The 22,379-nt window shown below is 43.4% G+C and overlaps 1 protein-coding gene across 1 annotated transcript; it reads right to left on the reverse strand.

Annotated features, from left to right (window-relative positions):
- Positions 1–4,202: 4,202 nt before the first annotated feature.
- FADS6 (fatty acid desaturase 6) lies at positions 4,203–20,802 on the reverse strand. The gene is made up of 7 exons (XM_066586674.1): positions 20,715–20,802; positions 14,484–14,958; positions 10,567–10,733; positions 9,855–10,035; positions 6,910–7,094; positions 6,126–6,305; positions 4,203–4,557 (listed from the first exon to the last, which is right to left on the reverse strand). Exons 2-7 carry the CDS (start codon positions 14,809–14,811, stop codon positions 4,408–4,410), a joined length of 1,191 nt encoding a protein of 396 aa, XP_066442771.1. The 5' UTR covers positions 14,812–14,958; positions 20,715–20,802; the 3' UTR covers positions 4,203–4,407.
- Positions 20,803–22,379: the final 1,577 nt, after the last annotated feature.

Genomic DNA, 22,379 nt, shown 5'->3' on the forward strand with positions numbered 1-22,379 from the left:
CTAATCATTAAACTAATAGCATAGTACAATCATTAGATAAGTAGATCTCTTGGACATTATAATTAGAGGTTTCTAAGGGCAATTCCTCTTGAGTGCAGCAACAATAGCAGCTTCAAGAAGATCAGACCTGGCAACTAAAAAATAGTGAGTGACCCAAGAGCTTGAAATTGACGTTTGGCATTAGTATATCAATATCATGGTTAGTACTATATATATATATATTTGAGGAACCTATAGGCACAGAATGTATGGCACTCCAGACTCCACCCATCCAGTAAGCACATTGCTAGTCTTATGTTGGACGGGGCTCCAACATAAGAATTATACATTTGTCTAAATACCCCTTTAATAATTTCCATCAATTCCTTGTAGGTCCCAGAAGGATCTCTTCCCTCTTTTCTTAGTCCATATACCACATAATGAAATGAAGAGCCATAGGCACTTTGCATGCCGTTGTACGGTGCCTCATGGGACAATATATTCTCACCGAGAACCATTTGACTGTAATAAGGCAGGCGATGGGCAGACTTGTTCCATTTAGATAAATGTGAGAAGAAACCCCTGAGCACCACCATATAAAATAGGCTACTCCACAGCATCACAGCTCGTTCTTCTCTGGAGATCAAACCTTTTTTCTAGCTGGAGAGGATGTCCTCTTGTCTTCTGAGGTGACCTTACAGTGATCAGATATTCACAGGAATTTTGTTACATAAGTCATCCATATATTCATTTACAATCATGTTCACCTTTAAAGTCCTCTCCTTCAAACCAAATATAGTTAAAGAGGATGTGGAACATTTAAAAAATTATCTCCTATCCAAAGAATAAGGGATACCTTTTTCGACCAGTTGGGGTCCAACCATTGGTACCCCAGGATTCGGCATCCTCATGACCCTTGCATGAAGGCAGCGGCAGTTGGGCATGCACATCGCCACTCCATTCAACTGGATTGCCGGAGATAGCTGAGTACTTGAACTGTGTGGAGCATAGGTTGTTTTACCTTTGCATTGCTTTGAGAGCAGCAATGTAAGGCAGTTTCAGACAAACATATTTGAGGAGGCATATCCGCACGTGAAAATTGCGACGAAGCGATGCCTTTGATTCCAATAGATTTGTTCAGATTTTGTTTTTTCCACGCAAAATCTTCATCCAAGAAAAGATAGGACCTGCTGTGTTACGCAGAAAGTTGCCATAGACTATAGCACCTTAAAAAAGGAAGGGAAGAAAGCGAGTCCTAATTAGGCATTTAGTTGCCATTTTATTCCACGGAAAGGGTGTAACCCGCGATTGTGTGAACTGCCATTTTGTTCACAAAAATAATTGCTCCATCTGTTGGGACGGACATATCAGCCTGTTTCTTGCCATCTCCTAACTTTGTTCATGCGAAAATACGTTCCATACCAGCGAATGTATTTGTGAAACCGCCCTAAGGGTGGACACCCACTGGCGCTTTTTTCTCCACTGCGCTGCGAGAGTAAAGTTAAAGTCTCGCAGCACAGTGCGAGAAAAAAAACGGCATGACGTCGGCATATCGCCAGTCTTTTCAATGGGGCCATCGGCAGCAGCGCTAACCCCATTGAAAAGAGATGGAAAATGCCGGGGACTTCTGCCACAGCTGTGGCAGGAGTTTCCTTCATCCCCGTGTGGACCGCGGGGATGAAGGAATCCTCTGCCACAGCTGTGACAGCTGTGGCAGAAGTCCGCGGCATTCTCCCTATGTTTTCAATGGGGTTAGCGCTGCTGCCACTGGCCCCATTCGTAACCATTTGCGATATGCCGGTTCTATACCGGCGTCTTTCTTGCGCTGCGAGGCGAGAGTTTTCTCATGCTCTCACAGCGCAAGAAAGAAAAAATCGCAAGTGAGTGTCCACCCTAAGTCCCATAGGAATGATTAGAGAAAGTAACTCCCAGTCTACTGTAGGACTCAGCTAGTCAGAGCAGGGACAGGATTATTCAGGAATGAAGCAGCCAGTAAGTATATTCAATGTACTGCTATGCACTTCATGTCTATTACACACAGAGCGTCTACAAAATTTTTCCTTAAGGCTGGGTTCACACGGGGCGGTATTGCCGTGGAATTTCTGTGTGGACTTTCCGCATGGAAGTTCCGCCAGTAATCTTAAGCCTAACCAGCAAAGTGGACGAGATTTGCAAAAACTTCGTCCACACGCTGCGGAGAAGCCATTGTGGCCGAGTCGCACTGAAGCTAAAATGCCACGCCGAATTCAGAGCTGTGGCATGTCAACTGTATTGCGGTTTCCACGGTGGCCTCTCTCCTCTCTATAGGAAGAGATGGCCGCAGCGGAATACAGGTGGCGAATGGCCCGGGTTTTGAAGCTGCATTTTTGCCGTGAAAATCTCGCGGTATTTCTGTGCAGATCCGTGAGATTTCCACGGGATTTACACCCCGTGTGACAGCATCCTAACGTGGTGGCTTGAACCCGGGACAGATGTGCCCATTCATCCCATGTATATTTCATTCTGAAACACTGTTGCATTTTAAAAAAAACATACCGTATATACTCGAGTATAAGCCGAGTTTTTCAGCACATTTTTTATGCTGAAACAGCCCCCCTCGGCTTATACTTGAGTGAGGTAAAAAAACCAAAAACAACGCAATACGCACCCCCCAGCTGGCGTCTCTGTTCTCGGCGGTGCGGCAAGCTGCTTGAGAATTCTCCCCGCTGTCATCTCCCTGCTCGGCTTTGAATTCGCCCACTGTCAGTGCTGTGTAAGTAAGCGCTGTGACTGGATCGAGCGCCAGCCAATCACAGCCGGTGCTCAATCATTCACAGCCATTCAATGAATTACATCACCGAATGGCTGTGATTGGTTTATTGAGCGCGGGCTGTAATTGGCTAGCGCTCGATCCAGTCACAGCGCTCAATTGCACAGTAATTCAAAGCCGAGCAGGTAGATGACAGCGGGGAGAATTCTCATTGCCGCACCGCCGGGGAGACCATCGCGTCGGGAACACAGACGCCGGCTGGGAGGTGAGTATTGCGTTTTTTTTTAACCTACTATATACTCGAGTATAGCTAGGCTTATACTTGAGTCAATAAATTTTCCCAGTTTTTTGTGGTAAAACTTATTGACTCGGCTTATACTCGGGTCGGCTAATACTCGAGTATATACGGTACTCCAAATTTTGACTTGGAGCTGTGAGTCAGAGAGGTGGACCGCACAGGACTCTTCCCACCTGCAGCATCAAAAGTGACAGCTCCTATTGCTATACACAAGCACGAAAAGGATCTGTCCCTTTTGATGCTGAGGGCGGAGAGAGCCAGGTGCAGCCCGCCCCTTTGACTCAAGAGCTGAACTTGAAATTAAAAGTATGTTTTTTTTCTAAAATTCAGTAGAGTTTCAGAATAAAACATACATGGGCCGAATGAGCATATGTGTCCTGGTTCATTCTCCTCGTATCTCAGGCAGCATAAACCCGGTTACAGGTTCCGTTTCAGGATTTAAAGCAATGATTTAACAATCTGTTCTTCTTGCTCTATATATATTCTTACTGTATATCAACAATCAAATGGAGGACTATTGGATAGGGTATCCCAAAATGCGTCATAAACCCTACTACCTGTGTTTGTATATGTCAGTATGGATTTTCATCCAGGCTAATAAAGAATTGTGTTTTTATTGATTTAACTTGATGCTGGACAGCTTTCTTTTGATCGTTGTTGAGTTTCAGCGTGTCCCGGCTGCCATCTGCACAATGTTACTTGCAACTGGTTCAGCAGACTATTGCATCTTGCATCTTTCCCTGTATATCTTTATGCCTTTGAAGTTTTGCCTGGTGTATTCCTCATACTCAGGGGCGTAACTAAAGGCTCAGGGGCCCTGAAGCAAAACGTGAGCTGCCCCCCCCCCCCCTCTATCTGTATCTATACCCATACCCATACCTAAACCATGCTGCACAGAGGCATAACTTGAAGCTTCTGGGCCCCCATGCAAAACCTGTAACAGGGCCCCCAACTATAATGCTTTATTCATAGTACTGGGCTTCCTATATGGAGAAGAGAGGCCTTATGGGCCCCCTAAGGCTCCTGGGCCCGGGTGCAACCGCATCCCCTGCATCCTCTATAGTTACACCCCTGCTCGAATTATTTTTAGTTTACAGAACATAATTTCATCTGATTACATCATTACCACTAAATCGAGCTAGTACATTTATTACATATTGAATAATGAGTTCAGTCAATGTTCGACTGATTTAATGTCCAGACAGTCTTTACAGACAAGGGTGTTCAAGGCACACAAAGGGAGAAGATAAAATGAAGAATATAAATATATATAACAACTCCTCATGCACTTTTCCGGTATGAACAGTATATTAGGATGCAAAACAGAGCCAGGAAATGTAGGGTACCATGTAGGAAGAGGACAGTACAAGCAAAGAGGACCTCAATGAAATTCCACCAACTGGGCAATTGGTGGAGCCAAGACCATGAGTTCATTATAGTTGCTCAGAAACAGGTGGAGACGTGACATATATGTGTCCTCGTGGTAGGGCAGGTTGTGATCACGCACATATTTGGACACCAAAGGCTTTACCTGTGAGAACGCAAGAGAATAAACAGTAAGAGTCTGTTAGAATATAGTTACTACTTACCTGTAACATGCATTGTAATATGTACATCAAATAGTATGGTCAATCCTACACAGGCAGACCGAGGTGGTACTATTCAATTGCATTGTTCTCAGGGGTTCTGGTATTTTAGGGTAAAAATAAGACAGTCTGCAGTACTATTCTTGCCACCAAAAATACCGGAACGATGACAAAAAGCCAACTGATCCCATTATAAGTCAAAGGGGTCCATCAAGATCTCTTGTGATCTATTCTAAAGTGGATCCATCATGTCTCCATTGTGAACAAAGTCAAATAAAGACCACTGTATATATATTGCAATTTATTGTTATATTAACATATGCAGAAGTTAACATTAATGAATATCTTAATATAGTTTTAGTATCGTTACATCCGCTTGGAGCACGAAAGCGCCACTCCACAGCATGGATGCAAATGTGTCCATTTAAAACCCACAAACACACACATATAGTACTTGCACAAACCAATCTCATCTCTCCAGGAAACTGAATGGACAACTGTCCCTAACTAATCAGGGAAAGAAGGGCACCCCTGCCTAGAAGCAGAGTCATCGCCTCGATAAAGGCGGCACCACTGTCATCTTCTAGTGACCTGACTATCCCTGATCAGGGAGCTGGAGAGATGCACTAAACATTTAGAACACGACACTGTTCACACACACACTGTACACAGAACAGGACTGCACATAAGGCACACGTCTGGCAACCTGCACAGACCTAACATACGTCGCTGTTCACACCAACATACAGTGTAACACATACTACATAGAACAGGACTGTACACATCACATGTCTGGCCACTTGCACAGACATACAACACAAGTCACTGTTCACACCAACATACAACAGGTAGTGCATACAACGTACAACACGGACCCCACCCAGAGCTCACATGCATACCAATGGCTAACCAAAGCAGTCCAAGTGTCCTCACTCCAGGGGAATAGGGAGAGTCAGCCACCATGCTGACATAGGGAGCAGTGTCAGGCATTACCCATCTGACACACACGTAGGGCATCAGACATCTGGGGGCCACACCTGCCTAGGGATAGGGAGAAACCTGCAGGTCGCCTGCACCTGTGTGGTCACCGTACCACACACTACACAATGCATGCATCCCAGAACACAAGGAGGTGAGGGACACCAGATGTCCAGACCGTCTTCAGAGGAGGAGACAGACACTTCAGACATGCATGCAACCACCAGGTCTGAGTGGGATTAACAGTTATACACAAGGCACTAAAATGACCAGCAATCTCTCCCAGGAGTGTGCTGGTATTTATCTGCTGCAGACCAGGGGATTGGCTGCTGGGGAATACCACACCCAGCCAGCTCAATTACCCCCTACCTGTGAAGGTGTGCATGAGGGAACATGTAGAAACACCGGTCCCATATGCACAACCTTAACAAGTATCCAGAGCTCTGGCTGTCTAATATGGAGATCTACATCAATGTACAACTTGTGTCTTTATGGCCCAACTGGAATTGTTGCCTCTTTCTACAGTATCACTGACCTTAAGACACATATGGTCTGACAGATGTGGAAAAAGATGATGTTCCATGTGACAACTGATGATGGAATGTCCAAATACCCAGTCCAGCAGTGGGTTTCGGGGTAGGTTTAGCACTGAATTAGTCATGAGCTGGAGGCGACGTGGGTGGTTTGATAGGGTAAACATTGGGAGACCAATGTGCTGGGTGGAGACAAAATAAAATTGTTGATCCAGAAGCAAAAACATAAAAATACTGTAATAAGAACATATTTGGTTTAAAAAGTCACAAATTTATAAATGAACAATCAGTAGTTTCATGATTTTTAACAGTTTCCTAGCATCCGGACTACAGTCAGATGTAGCTTATACTGAAGGAGTAGAGATGTCAAGTCAATCTATAGTTTAAACGGCCTTTATTCAGGTCACTGAAGAGAACGAATGTGACATAAATGTGACATCTCCAACATCGTATCTTGTAGCTGGCCCTGTCTAACCGTACTGACACAAGATATTGCAGATTTATGAAGAATGATGACCAGTTTTTGTGCACAAACACTTATAAATTGAAAGGACACTTCTAAACCTCCCAATATAAAGATTAGAGTATCTAATAAAATAACACTAGATGAGAAGTCCCATAATTCACCCTCCCAGAAGGTCCATGACCAACACCTATATACACTGTCTTGTTCTTCTTTATGGTTTAGGATTGCTCCCAGAACTTTAATGCAGTACTTTAAATGCCTCATGTCTTCTCATGGCACAGAACATATACAGTTTTTTATCAATACATGCTGAATATTACCTGAAATATATTGACATGTATAAATGGTATGGCTAACAATGCTCTGGAGAGGAACATGCACCCAAGTGCTGACGAATAACTCAAGCCTGAGGCATGTACCAGCAATTGGAAGTGACTCCATAAACCAAGAACTATCCAGAAAAAACTGTGCAATGCTGGAACTAACGGCATCTGACATACGTATTCTGAAAACAGAAAAGACAGGAGTTTATATAATTCTATATGTACAGCCGATGAGCGGACATAAATAGTAAGTGGAGGAAAAGGGAAAGATGTAGCAAAGTTTAACTTGACTCTTAATGCTTTAAGAAAATGTTCTTGCTAGTTTACGTATTTACCCTTGAACTGTTTTTCAATGACTTTCGTTGTGTTGAGATATGATAGCAATAGCATTTCAATGGCTTAAAATAAGAAAAGGTATGAGAGTCAAGTTTAATTTTGCTACATGTGTAGTTTATTAATACAGCAAAGGGTTCTTTAAAGTTAGAGTAGTCACATTTTGGAATACTTTACTTACCATAAGACATAGTAGTAATGGCAGATACAATAACATTCACAAAAGGGCTAGACATTTATCTATAGACCTAGTTACATTCAGAGATATTCTAAGTAAATGAGGAGAAGAATGTTTAATTGATCCTGGGAAATTATCTGACTTGATAGATGTGTCTGTTTTAATGTAAAGACCCATTTAGACACAACGATGTCTTTTGAGCGATAATTGTTGTGTCTATTTACAGCGCAAGGTGATCAATCAAACGTTGAGCGATCACCTTGTGCTCCGAGCAGGGATGCAGAAGACAAGAGGGGCCGCTTGTCTTCTGCATCCAGCTGTTCCCCTGTTTTACAGCTGAGCGCTCCGAGCGGGCGATGCTGAAGACAAGCAGTGCCGCTTGTCTTCTGCATCCAGATGTTCCCCACTCGGAGTGCCCGGATGTTATACAGCTGAGCACTGCGAGTGGAGTATAAAGAACACAGCTGGACTGCTCTGTTCTTCATACCCCGGCTGTGTTCACGGAGCGGGATACAGCTGAAACAATAGTACCAGCTGTATCCCGCTGTGAATTCCTGATAAGGCTGATCGTTGTCTTTCAGCATGGTGAAAGACAATGATGAGCAACAGATAAACGAAAACTGCACCATGTCAGTTTAGTTAGACCCAACGATTATCACTCAAAAGACAGCTTTTGAGCGATAATTGCTGTGCCTAAATGGGCCTATAGTATCTATTAAATAGAAAAAATGTTGGCTGTCATATGAGTTCTCTAATGATAGATGTGAAATAAGCAAAAGAAGCCTCATGAAAAGTGAATCAAATTGCAGAGCTACATGATTCCCCATATTCAGTTAACTTCCATTAAAGGGGTTGTGCAAGATGGCATCCCCTGTTCAGACATCCTATTAGGGCATATGAACATCATAGAGTGGAGTTACTTCTTTTTTTTTTATGTCCAAGAACAGAGGACCACTCATGCGAAAGGCTATTCTGTAAAATTTCCTTTCACCCGTAGTGGACGCTGCTGGGAAAATGTCAGACTGCAACTTTCCCTAGCAAAATGTTTGTGGGGAGTGCTGAGAGCAGGACTTGGGGCAATCATCTAATCACCCTGCATCTTCAAAGGGGTTATTCAATTTGGCACAACCCCTTTAAATTTCTCAAACAAAATTGCATAAATGGCATAAGAACATACATTGTTCAGTAAGGCCCCTCTATAGCAATGGGTTCTGTAGGGTTTAGTAGTTCAACAACCCCTTGGAATCATTTCTGTAGGTCTACCATTTCAGAACATACGAATAAAACTGCCTACCTAATATTTTGAAGGTCCTCTTCATGCAACAAAACAGCTCTAATTCATAGAAACACAGAATTTACAGTGTCATGTGGTATCTGACACGAAGACATCAGCAGTAGATCCTTCAAAAAGGGTGGTCCCACCAGCAACATTTATCATCTTCCCACAGGATCGGTGATAAATGTATGATCACTGGGGGTTGGACCACTTCCCAAATTATACCGCAAATATGTAGATCACCCTTTGCATGAAGGCCAGGTTATTTATCCTTTAAAGAGCTCTATCGTGAAGCCGTACTCTTTCTTTAGTGACTCCTTCTATCATACATGGCTGTTTGTCCTGGCAATGCTCGTAATCAGCTACACTCCCCTGTACACTGCTTTAGGCGCTGCAGCCTGAGAGCAGGGTACAGGAGAGCAGGGCCATGGATGTACACTGCAGGGATGTGCGCTGCGATGTATGACAGAAGGGGTCACTAAAGAAAGAGTATGGCTTCAGTATGGAGCTCTTTAACCCTTTGCAATCCAATTTTGGATTCAGGGTTTCCTAGGAGGCTTTCTCTTTCTGCCATTATACAATGGCACCATCTGCTGGCTAGAGCCAGTACTGCTGTATGGGACATGCTGGAGAGACCCCTGACAACAGAGCGGCCAGAAATATACAGTAAGAATACCCTGCCGGACATCTTCCGACATCGGAAGCTGTACAGCCTTCAATCAGAATGTCTTCAGACGTCAGACAGTGGATTGGAAAGGGTTAAAGAATAAATAAGAAGTTATGAAAGAGTGGCACTGAGGGGTCTTAAAGGCAACCTGTTACCTTGGAAAAGCAACATAAACTAAGTTGTGTTGCTGTTCTCTTTTTTAGACTCAACTGCTCCCTTTTGGTCACCCAGCGGAGATTGTATGCGGTCTGAAAATCTGACTCTTTTCAGACCACCATGTGTGCTCCCACATAGACTCTGTCCAGTCTGTGCTTACAAGCTGCAGTCCGCCTGTGTATGGAACATCACAGGCTGCTGCAGCAAATCACATACTTCAGCACTCGAATGCTTATCTCTGTGATTGGCTGCAGCAGCTCGTGATTAGCATTTAGGCTTTAAAGTCACTTATGTCTGGAATTAACAAACATGAAAGACAATTTGATACTTACTAAAACCAATAAATATTGTGATAAGAGGCAGTGCCAGTGGTGCCACAAACATGTAGATGCCACAGCTGAGATACGGAACCTTCCAGATACTGGAATCTCCTATACCAATAATATTAGTGTATCCATGATGTAATTTGACATGTCCTTCCTCTCCACATTGAGCTGGTACGCATGAGCACACCTAGAATACATTTGAGTATAAGTTACATCTCTATATGGAGGTACATTGTTTTTTGACATTCGCCAACATGATCGCGATATCAAAGTAAAGGGATTATTCTGACCGCCATTATGGAGTCGGGAATGAATTTTTCCCCCAAATGGGCTAATTGGCTTCTGCCTTTTTGGGTTTTTTTGCCTTCCCCTGGATCAACAAGGGGGTTGAAACAGGCTGAACTAGATGGACATTGTCTTCATTCAGCCTAACATACTATGTTACTATGTTACAACGGACTATATCTTGTGCATTTCTGGTGCATAGTGTGCCATCAAGTTTTAGACCTATTTACGAAGCAAATGCACCAAAAAAAGATTAATCACTGTGCCTAGCTCAATAAGGGACATAGCTTAAATGTGCCAAAGTTGTGCCAAAATAGCAGGGCAAGCTAAGCCAACAAGTAAGTAATATAAAGTTAGACAAAAGTGTCTTCAGACTAGTAAATTTGCCCCCAAAATATGTATTTTATTCCTAACTTCCGGTCACTTCCAATACCTCAGCGAAGAATGTAGCCCAAAACTTGCCCAAGGTGCGGGATTGGCACAGTGTACGGTGACTTGACATATGACCCCCTTTAACTGTGAAGACAGCATGAGCCAGTCCAAGGAGAACGATGCCCAGGACAAACAAGAATAGGCTCTGAGATCTCAGGCATAAGAGACCTACAAAAGAAATATGACCATATAACTGTCCAAAAGTACAACACAGCTAAAAAGTTTTGCATCCCACAAAATAAAAACTATGAGAAAGATATTTAAAGGAATTCTAAATGCAAAGTGAACTGCTAATAAAAAAGCAGCTTTTAGAAAGAGCAATTTCACACATTTGAAGCAATGATTTTGAAGAGTCTAAGCTCTGAAGGATGTCCAAGATAAATAAGTGATCATGGGTAGACATTTTCGGTAGTAGTGCATCTTGTCTCCACCAGAAAAATGGGTGTAGACCTGCAGAGTGACAGGTAACGCTTTGTTTACACCCCCCAAAGCTCCGGATTGGCTAACGAGGGGCCAGAGCTTCCGTGCGATCCCCAGCAGCTGGTCCTCCTGCAGCTGATGGTGCCTCATCGCTGAATCAACTTCCCAGCTGGGAGCTGACAATGGAGAACAGCGGTATGCGCGACAGGAGGCCGCAGGGGAGATGAAGGGGCACGGCAGGGACAGTGTCAGCAGCATAGCCGGGAGCCGAAAAGGCAAAACAGCGGCATGCATGACAGAAAGCCGGAGGGGAGAGGATGGGAGAGCTAATACATTCTTTTTTAGGGTTATGAAAGTTGGTGTTAGAAATATACCTCCTCAGCACTGGAGTAGCTGTGAGACTTTTTAATAAAGTTTCACATTATAAATCAGGTGCACCACCTAAACTATGCCCATAAATTTAGACTGAAAGTAAAATTTTCCGACCACTCTGTGAGGATCGCTCACAGTTTGGTCGGGATTGGAGATGGCAGCCCACCGTGGAAACACTGATAGCGGCCCAAGAAGCTCAGATGGGAGTTTGCCAGGGGAAAATAGTTTCAGCGGCCCTGGAGTGCTGATGGGCCCTGGGAGCGTACATCAACCAATCTTCAGTTGTCACGGTCACCTGAACTCACTCTACCCATGTCTCCACCCATTCTTCCAGTGGAGACAAGATGCACCAGTACCGACATTTTCTACTTGACTTGCTGTCACTAATAGCAAAGAGAAACAATATATTCAGCCCTCCCCGCTTCAATTTCATAAAATAATTAGCATGACACACACCTCTTGCATACTTTTTAAAATCTAAAAACATTAATTGCGGTTTCACACGCAGCATCTTTTCTTAATTGCTGTAGTTTAACCAAAGGCAGAAGTGGAATCCAAATGTATAGGAAAGTTACAGGAAGGACTTCTACTTCTTCCTGCTGGATGCACTCCTGGCTTTAGGTCAAAAATCTGCAAAAAACTGCTGCATGTGAAACCACCTAAAGGGGTTGTGTGACTTAGAATAACATTTTCAAATACCTTTAGAATCTTTTTTTTATTGAGAACCTTCATCTTTTAGCCAGAGCAGAGAATAGATACAAAAAATGTTTACCTCCCTGGAAGACATTTGCTTTCAGATTTCCCCACAGATTGCAGTTTACCGGTGGGCTGTCCAGTTAAGTTTTGGTAGACCCTTTTAGAGATTGCTATAACCCTTAAGTAATGAGCAGCATACACAACCATTTTCCATATGATGAACATCCTGGAAGAGATTTATGGAATCTCATGCACCTAGATTTTGGTCTGTAATACCACTTTTTTCAGTCTAAAGGCCCTTTTACACACAACGATTATTGTTAAAACAACCGCACTACTGAATGAATTGCCAAAATTTTTGAATAAGGGGACGCAAACAAATAATGGATTTTAATCACCTGCATTTCCTCCAGTTGTTTGCTCAGCTGGGTGTGTGTTTATGTGAAGGTTATCTGGCCCTCAGGATTCCATTGTTCTCCTCCTGAAGGAGTAAACATTGTACTCATTATGTATGCAAAGCAAACACAATGAGTACATTGTTTTTATGGGGACTAAGAACCAGAGCCAAAGGAAAATTGAAGGAACAGTGCAAAACTGCCTGCATGTAACGATTATCGCTCTCTTTTGGCTATTTGAACGAATTGTGAGCGATAACCGTTGCGTGTAAAAGGGCCTTAAGTGACATGTGCCAGAGTTATGAAAGCTGTGAGACTATTTGTTATTATTGACTATGTAGACTATTAATGCCTGGTCATGTCATTTTACTTTCAGTCTAAATTTATGGGCATAGTTTAGGTGGTACACCTGATTTATAATGTGCAACTTTATTAAAAAGTCGCACAGCTACTCCAGTGCTGAGGAGGTATACTTGTAACACCAACTTTCACAACCCTAAAAGAGGGTTCTTAACTCCTTAGTGACCACCCCATCGTGTTTTTATGTCCTGCTGTTGCAGAACGTGTATGGAGGGAGATAGTGCTGCTATTTCCCTCCATACATCGCAGGTGTCAGCTGATTATTACAGCTGCCACCTGCGGGCAACAGTCCCGCGCGGACGATTAGAACTGTTAACCCTTTAAATGTCACTATCATATCTGACAGCGGCATTTAAATCCCCCGAACGTCACGTCACGTCCCCCTGCGAAGAGATTGGGGGAGCCATGCGGGTGGCATGGCAGCCGAGGCCCTTCTGAAAGGCCCCGGGGCTGTCATGGCAGGCTGCCTATAAAGTCATTCTCGTGGGGTGGCTTGATAGACTGCCTGTCAGAATGTAGTATGATGTAATGCTATAGCAGGAGTGATCAGAGGATCGCATGTTGTGGTCCCCTCTAGGGGCTAAAATAAAATGTACAAATAAGAACAATAAAGTTTTATTAATTATTTTAAAAAAGTTATAAAAGTTAAAAAAAAACCTTTTGCCATATTTACAATAAAAAATCTAAATAATAAAACAAAAATAGATATTTGATATCACTGCGCCCGCAAAAGTCCGATCTATCAAGTTAATGCAATAATGACCGCTCACAATGATCGATGTCCGGAAAAAAAAATAAGGAATGCCAGAAATGCACTTTTTTTTGTCCAAGAAAAAATGTAATAAAAAGTGATCAAACAGTTGAATCTATTTAAAAATGGTACCAACAGAATACAGGACATACCACACAAAATGAGCCCTCGCACGACTATGTCAACGAAAAAAATTAAAAAGTTATTGTGTGCAGAAGATGGAGACAGAAAATAATTTTAAAAAATTAAATATCCTAAAAAAATATATATATATAGTACAGCAAAAAAAAAACTATACAAGTTTGGTATCCTAGTAATCGTGCTGACCAATAGAATAAACTTATCATGTCATTTTTGTTGCAGTTTGTGTGCCGTAGTAACAAGACGCACCGAAAAATGGCCGAATGTCATTTTTTTTTCCATTTCTCTCCACTTATAATTTTTTTAAAGTTTTCCAATACATTACATGGCACATTAAATAGCACCATTGAAAAATGCAACTCGTCCTGCAAAAAACAAGCCCTCATACAGAAACATTAATGGATAAATAAGGGAGTTACGATTTTTTAAATGGGTGGAGGAAAAAACGAAAATGCAAAAAAGTGTGGTCACTAAGGGGTTAAACCAAAAGTTGCACATAAAAGTCATATATGTTAAATCTCCTCCTCTTCTATTTTTATTTTCACTTTTAACTTGTTGATATGAGGGGGCATACATGAACAGATCTATCCCCTGATCTAAACAGTGTTTCCCAAGGAAAATCAGTTATATTGCGGAAGGAATTATGTTTTGCATTGGGCTACATGTACTTTCCCATATCCTCGTGCCAAGATAAAGTTTAGGGACCAATGTAGAAAATACTTTACAATTTTCTGCTGACTTTCATGTCCCTTTGTACCCCAGTAATTAGGAGGTGTTACTTACCAATGGGTAACATGCAGAATGCCAGTCCAATAATACTCCAGTCTATTCCATGCCTCTCCCACCAGCTGCTGTTTTTCCACACGACCTGCACCATCTGAGAGAGTTCCCGCATGCTACCTCTTTCATCATCCCTTGTATTTTGAGATTTTGACAAGGTACCCTTCGCAGAATTGGTGTCACAGTCCGGTAAGTGCCGTTCTCCCCCCATTGCTCTATGAGTCAGTGAGTGTTCATCTGAGTGATGTTTTGCTGATTTCTCTGGATCTGATGCTTGGAGACACTGACCTTTGACTTGCATAAGACTGATTTCCTCCACCTCATCTTCCATTTTTTGACTTTTAAAGCAAAAACAACAAAAACCCAGACTGTATCAAGCGACTTCCAGTTGTATATGTCACCCGATCTGAAGTCACCTGACAGATGAGAACTGTGAAATAGAACTTGTTGTCTCTCAAATGGCTTCAGGTAAAGTCAACTGAAATAAATCATGAAAGTGAGAGTGATTCAAAAAGGTGATACATGTGAATATATTTTATATAGTGACACCTCTAGAGATGAGCGAGCGTACTCGTTTAGGGTGTTTTTGCAGAGGGGAGTGGGGGGAGGGGGAGAGAGAGAGCTCCTCCCTGTTCCCCACTGCTACCCCCCGGTCCACCTCGCCGCACCCCGCCCCCTGGCGCCCCCCGAATCTTTTCGTCCGAGTAGTCAGTTACTCGGAAAAAGCGGTGCTCGAGTGCAAAATCGCCCTAAACGAGTACGCTCGCTCATCTCTAGATACCTCTAAAATGCTAATATACCACCGTTTTCTAGACCAGGTTCATCTGTGACATTCTAATTTGTGAATATTGTGCAGGATTAGTGTTGCAATAAAACCGCCCGAATTTTAGCAAAATCGGATTGAGTTAGTCCGAAACAATTTAGGGTGTAAATCGCAGAAAAATCACATTTCCAATAATGCCTGCTGCAGAGGTCAGTGTGCAGCCAGAGCGCCATGATGATGCATATGGGCGGCAGTTTCATCGGACGCCCACATCACATAACCTAGCCGTATATAACATAGGAATAGTATAACCAGCGGCTATTTTACAGCTGAGCACAAGGCTGAGAAGCTGGTCTGTTGTTAGGGACAGATATTCTACAGAGGATATATTGCTGCTTGTGTGAAAGAAGAGAATTTAAGCGGGGTTCTAGTGAAGGGAGCAGAGAAAGAAGCTGCATCATGTTTATATGCCTATATGAAACATGGTCTGTACATTGGGAGAGGGGATATTTCTGTTGCTGTCAATGTATATAGCAGCAAAGCAGGCAGGCAGACTACACCTTGGCGTGGGAATATTACAGTTCTCTGTTTGTGGCCTCAGACATTATTCAAAGTCACCAGTCTAGCCACTAATTATTTGCGGACCTTACACAGCTAGCAGCCGCACAGGGACAGTGCACATATATACAGGCTGTCGTCTGCCTGTCCACTGGCGATGATCCACAGACGATAAATAGCCCAAGGATCACGCAATGTAAAGCATTCCATAGGGTTGCTATGTGTCCGTGAGTGGAGAATCATAGCGATTCTCAGCTCGCTGGATTTAAATTGCGGCATGCTGCGATTGCTGCGATTCTCCACGGTGATTCTGTCTATTAGATAGGCTCATCTCGGAGACCTGTTAGTGCTCCCCCCTCCTCCGCCGTGGCAGAATATCAGTGAGTGATAACATGTTCCTGCTGTTGAACAACACTGTCAGCGGCCGCATGAATCTGACTATGGACACTTTTAATCAATCACATATTGCAATGGGCATGGGGATCAGCTTGGGTTCACAGTGACTATGCACTCTGACTTCCATCTGGCTATGTTACAAATAAAATGATGGTGTATGTAGTCCCTATTCCTGGAAGGCGGTGTAGTTTAGTGTAGTGCAGATGTTCCTAGTGGGAAGGAGCTCCAGGAAACGAGGTAACTGTGAAACTAAAAGTTTATTTGGAGGTTTCAGGCAGAACAAAGCATTGTCCAAAATAGTTCAATTCTCCTTTACATCTGAATCCAGATTATGGTGACTGGAGATACCGTCCCTATCGCAAATATTCCTATAAAACACTTGTGCGTGGTATCTGGCCCCTTACCTCTTTCCTCAGATTTAGGGAATAAGTTGTTTCTGTCTGTTCCTTATTCAGATTTCTTGTACTTACAATTTTCTTATTCTTTTAGTTTTTCCATTCTTTTAACTACACCTCTCTTTCACCACTGCGCTATTTGCTTTAACTCTGTACTTGCTTCTAACTGTTACTGACTATAACTGCAACACCAACTGAACTCTCCTGAACTAGGTGCATGCATTCATAGACTCTGGGTCCTCCCATGAGCATATAGCTCAGGGGCTGGATGGGTGCATGAATATGCAGAGTCATTGTATATACACTCTAGGGGTTTGGGGCTTGATGGTTCTCCAGTTGCCATTTACATTTTAGCAATGCTAATAAATTGAATAGAAATGATTAATAAAATAACATTAACCTCTAAATCTCTGGAGTGACAAATTTAGGTCACTGCAGTATGACTGAACATAGATTTATATCAAAGACCACATTGTGTCCTCAAGGTGCTGTTGCTGGTTGTGGTGCTGCTACTCTTCTTCTTTCATCATGTTTTTCCCTCCTCCTTTTCCCAAAATGAAAATTTTTTAAAGCACAAGAATCACCTGTAGCTCCACAGCTTTCCTTGGAGAAGGCCCGTGCTTGGCTGTTCTGTTCAACAGGTAGAAGTTGTTCTTTGCAAACTTTATGACATTGCTTTTAATACAAGCAGCACACCTGTTGTCTTCCTTGGCGCAATTTTTGATTTAGGAGACTCTATGCGGGCCTTGTTTTGTTTTAAATGACACCCCTGTGCTACAAGTGACCCCTACACCACTGAACAGTATTTTGACAGATTTTTGGGAGGAGGACAGTGTTCCTCAGATGTGTGGCTGTATTCCCATGGAATTTGGCGTTGGGGGTTGGGCTTTGGCTTCATTAGGGTTCTTCTAAAAGGAAAATTAGTGACAGGATGGCCAAAAAAAGCACAGTTTTTGCATTGTGTTTTCTTTTTAGGACATTACAGATTAAGGCTTTATTCCCACGACCGCATATTGGCCATCGTTTTCACGACCAGCCGATATACGCTACCTTGGGAGCAGAAAATCTGGTGAACAGGCACACAAATCAAACGTTTGTGCTCCCGCTCAGATGGCCTAGTGAGCCAAATGCGCCGAGATCACCTGGCCATCGCCCATTTCCCCTCCCTCCCCATCGCAGGCTCACCTGTCGTTCCTCCCCACTCGTTCTGTGCAATGGGAGGGGGCGGAACGGGGGCAGAGCTAAGCGCCGGTTTGACTCGCCTCCTCCCATTGATGGCTATGGACAAGGGGCGGGGAGAAGGCGGTCACTTAGCTCCACCCATGTCCCGCCCCCTCCTATTCCACTGAACGGATAGGGAGGAATGAAATGTGAGCCTGAATGAGGGGTAGGAGAACAGAGAAAGGGAGTTTAGCAGCCTCCCACCTACGGCCGATGCCATGGGCTCCCATAGGAGCCCATGCAGCAGCCAACGTACTCCAGCCCAAAACATAGTTACAGAACTATATTTTGGGCCTGACATAAATATGCCCTCTGCTATATTGGCTTTGCCGGGCGTTTTTATGTCTCGCAAATACAACCAATGCATCAGATCACAGCGCATATTGGCTGGCCGTGAAAACGGCCGGCTGATATGCGCTTATGGGAAAGAGGCCTAATAATGTAATATTAAAAAATTGTGAAAAAAATTGCAGCATGTCCTGTTCCAGTTCCTATCCTGAACAAAAATAGGACATACAATGTGCACTGCCACTCGGATTAGACAGCACATGGCATGTGTCTGTGTGCTGATTAACGCAAGTTGCTGTGGGCTTTAGACACTGAGCATGCAGCTTTGTCATAATTAATCTTTGTAATGTTTTACTAAGGCCTCCTGCACACGGGTGGATTTGCATTACGAAATCTGGAGTGGGATTCCGCCTCCGTATTCTGCAGCAAATCCAGCCCGTAGCATGCAATGGCTAATCGCAATTTCCTGCCCACGAGCAGAAATCGATTGCGATTTTCCACTCGTGGGGGAGAAATCGCAGCATGCAGCGATTTTGTGCGGGCTACGCAAAGGCCGGCTTCCATTGAAGTAAATGGAAGCCATCCGTCCCGTGGCCATATGGCAATTATCATTGCAGAATGGTCACGGCAGCCATGTCATTGGCATAGTGACGGCGTTGTGTTCTCTGTACTGTGCATGTGCACCGGCCAGAGAAGACGGTGGAGAGATAAGCTGGGGTCACCGACTGGGTGGGAATCCCACATGTGGGGTTAGACTTGCCCTTGTGCAGACGGCCTAAGGGCTCCCACACACTTGCACCAAAAACGCAAGTTGCGTTGCGTTTTTAACATTAGAAAGTCCCATTGACAATCCCGTTAACAAAAAACGCAATCGCAAGTGTGTGCGAGCCCTAAGGAGAAGAATCACACATGCTGTAGACTTTGAATTGTTCACTTTGTGGGGGTTGTTATAAAACAGAAGAGCTTCGAAACAGCACTGGAGCGTTTCTCATTTTCTTCTCCGATACATTGAATACATAGGCATACCTGATTGGTAAGATTATGGTACCCTTTGAGTATCACCGAATTTAAGTGATTACTTTAGCATTGCCCTCAAGACTTTCAGGCACAACTCACATCAGAGGCGTAACTTGAAGCTCCTGGGCCCCAATGCAAAACCTGGAATGCGGCCCCCAACTATAATGCTTTATTCATAGTACTGGGCTTCCTATATGGAGAAGTGAGGCCTTATGGGCCCCATAAGGCTCCTGGGCCCGGGTGCAACCGCATCCCCTACACCCTCTATAGTTACGCCCCTGACTCACATACAGCTGCCTAAATGATGCCATTAAGCCAGCGACACGTGTATTATGGCGCCATTCATGCAGCTGTAATATGGACAGATATCCTGACTACAGGTATCCTAATCTGAACACCGAGTATCAGAGGAATCTATAATGCTCAGAGTTCAGGTCAGGATACCCGCAGTCAGGCCAGGGCTCTCGCCTGTCTTGTGGATGCACACATGCAACCGTGATACACTTGTGTCTCATTAGCCTTAGAACAGCATACCCCAAATTCTCAGACCCTAAGCCCATGGCCAGACCTAGACTAGTATAATTAAAAAAAATGATCAGACCCTAGACGGGCCTACTGCACTGGTGGAGTCAGCCTGCATGTATCTGCTGATGATGAAGACCTGGCTAGTGGCAGACTGTGCACCTTTTCCCCATATTGGGGTAGACTGGCACCACTGAGCAAGGGTGGGACTACCCTTGAATCTCCTCCTTGGACTTCGCTGAGGCTCTGAAGTCATTCCCGTCCACCCTGCGTTTGCTTGCTGTCTCTGACATTGGACAGGTGGGAGCATGGGGCACAGGCTGGGCTGGAGGAGCCTCTTAAAGAACCTTGGCAACTATGGACTGCGTATTGGCAGGCTGTGTACAATGTACGTAATGCACAGCACCCTTCTCCATTCCATTCGCTGCTCTCTGCCGGGTTCCTGCTGATGGCTGAGTTTTCTGCTTGCACTTCACGATCACACAGGATGGGCAGCGCCATAGTTGAATAGCAGTAGCAGTGAAGAGATGGCGCCCCTTTTGGTCTGGGGGTCCTGGTCTTTTACTCAACTCCCCAACCCAACGCTGGCCTTGGCTGACAGCTATATACATGCTAACTTCACAGGGCATAGGCAGTTAGGGAGTATATAGCTGTCACAAAGGCTTTAAAGAGGTCAAGGATGCTGAGTTAGATGAAAGCAAGGGGTCCATATACCATTCTTGCACTGGGACCCCCTATTGTCTGTGTCATCACCTGCGTCATGTCTAAGTATATCCAATTAGATATATAAAAAAAGATTACACCAGACAAATGTTGAAATTTCACAGCAAACAGAGTAACTGAATTGGTTGTCAGTCCTCGAAGCTCAATATAAGAGCAATAAGGGTCAATATAGTTGGGAATGTAGATAATTCTTAAAAATTAGCTATATTTTCTAGGATAAGGAGCAACATTTTTTAGAGTTTTGTCTAGAAGTAACTGTCATTGGGGGATGAGTACACAACATACTTCATAATTACAAATCAGGCACATAGAAGTAAAAGAAATGGTCTCAAAAGAAAAGAATATTCTCACCTCCATGGGCTGTCTGGACTCCCAATCCTTCTCGGGCTGATTGTCAGCAGTGTGCAGGTTTCTGTATGTCTCTCACCTGACAAGTAGAACGAGACCGTATAGCAGGGAGGAAGCATTATACTCTAATTACAATTATAAAGACAGTGAGTCACCGTCGGTGATAATTAGGAAATACTTTATTCCAAATTATATTTCAGATGAGGTCAAATAAACAAATGTGACACAGAAGGCTAAGATACATATATAGGACATATTACCGGGTCTGTATATTGATTTATGTAATATGGAGGATATGCCTAAAAACCAGACCAGAGCATGGAAGTGACAACTTTGACCTGCTTCCTTCTGTAGGTGTAACGTATGATCTATAGATGACTGCCGATTCAGGAATGCATTATAATGGGAAGGTGATTACTTAATGGTATCTAGTCTGTTACGCAATACATTATAATGCACAACTGTAGAATAAAGTGCCCAAGTGACAGATACGGTATATACTAGCATACTACCATATACTGAGATGTACATAAAAGACCACTGTATTAATAAAAATAGCACCGTACATACAAATAATGACATTAGACATGTCTATATGGCCAGGCAGATAATGTGGTGATCATGGGAATGGTCTGGATGCTACACCTTTCACTACATTACAAGAGTGAATCGATATAGTATCTATCACTATGTGTTTACTGTATATAGTGCCTATATATTCAGCAGCCGCATGCAGGGACTATACATACCCACAACTGTATCCTCAGTGGGGCTCCCAATCTAACTTTCTATGTCAAATACATTGACGCGCCAATTTCCTAGATATGAAATAATCATTTATAATAGGAGTTCTAGTTTCCAACACAAGCCCGAGGCTTTAATTGCCAAATACCTGCTGTCCCTTTTTGATGGATAAATCCCATTTTCAATTCTCTTTTTTAAAACTATTTTTATAACAGTTTTTTCAATTTAAACATCATTTCGGAAACCTCTTTTTCTTAACCTTGAGTTCACATTAAAGGGGTTGTCCGACGAAATTAAGTTATTCTGTATCCACAAGATGGGGGGTAACTATCTGATTGGTGAGAGTCTAACCACTTGAACCCCCAATGTTTTGAGAATGGGGGTCCCTAAATCTATGCATCTGCAGGCAAGCATGCACACCAGTGCTTCATTCATTTCAATAGGACTACAGAAGATAGCTGAGTGCAAGTCCCATTGACATGAATGGAGCTTCGGTATGCATGTGTGATCATTGCTCCATTTTGCTACCTTTGGGATCCAGTGATCGTGGGGGTCCCAGCAGTCAGACCCCACCGATAAGTTATCTCCTATACTGTGGGATAACTCCTTTAACATTCATAGTAAGCAAGTAAATTGTCTTTGTACTAGGTCCCATCACTTGGACTGTAAAACGAAAAAAACTTCTGGCTTAAATAGAAGAGAAAACAATTAAGATTCCTGCAAATTCTGCTTGACACCACAAATTCCAAGTGTCTGGAGGTCGCCATGCTGTCTGCGAGACTCATTGCAGCACAAATGAAGACCAGAACTCTGGCCAGGTTCTAATCGCCCAATAAATGGAGACAGAGGCGTAACTTGAAGCTCCCTGGCCCCAATGCAAAACCTGTAACAGGGCCCCCAACTAGAATGCTTTATTCATAGTAC

This window comes from Eleutherodactylus coqui, chromosome 13, assembly GCF_035609145.1.
Source record: "Eleutherodactylus coqui strain aEleCoq1 chromosome 13, aEleCoq1.hap1, whole genome shotgun sequence".
Classification (NCBI taxonomy): Eukaryota; Metazoa; Chordata; class Amphibia; order Anura; family Eleutherodactylidae; genus Eleutherodactylus; species Eleutherodactylus coqui.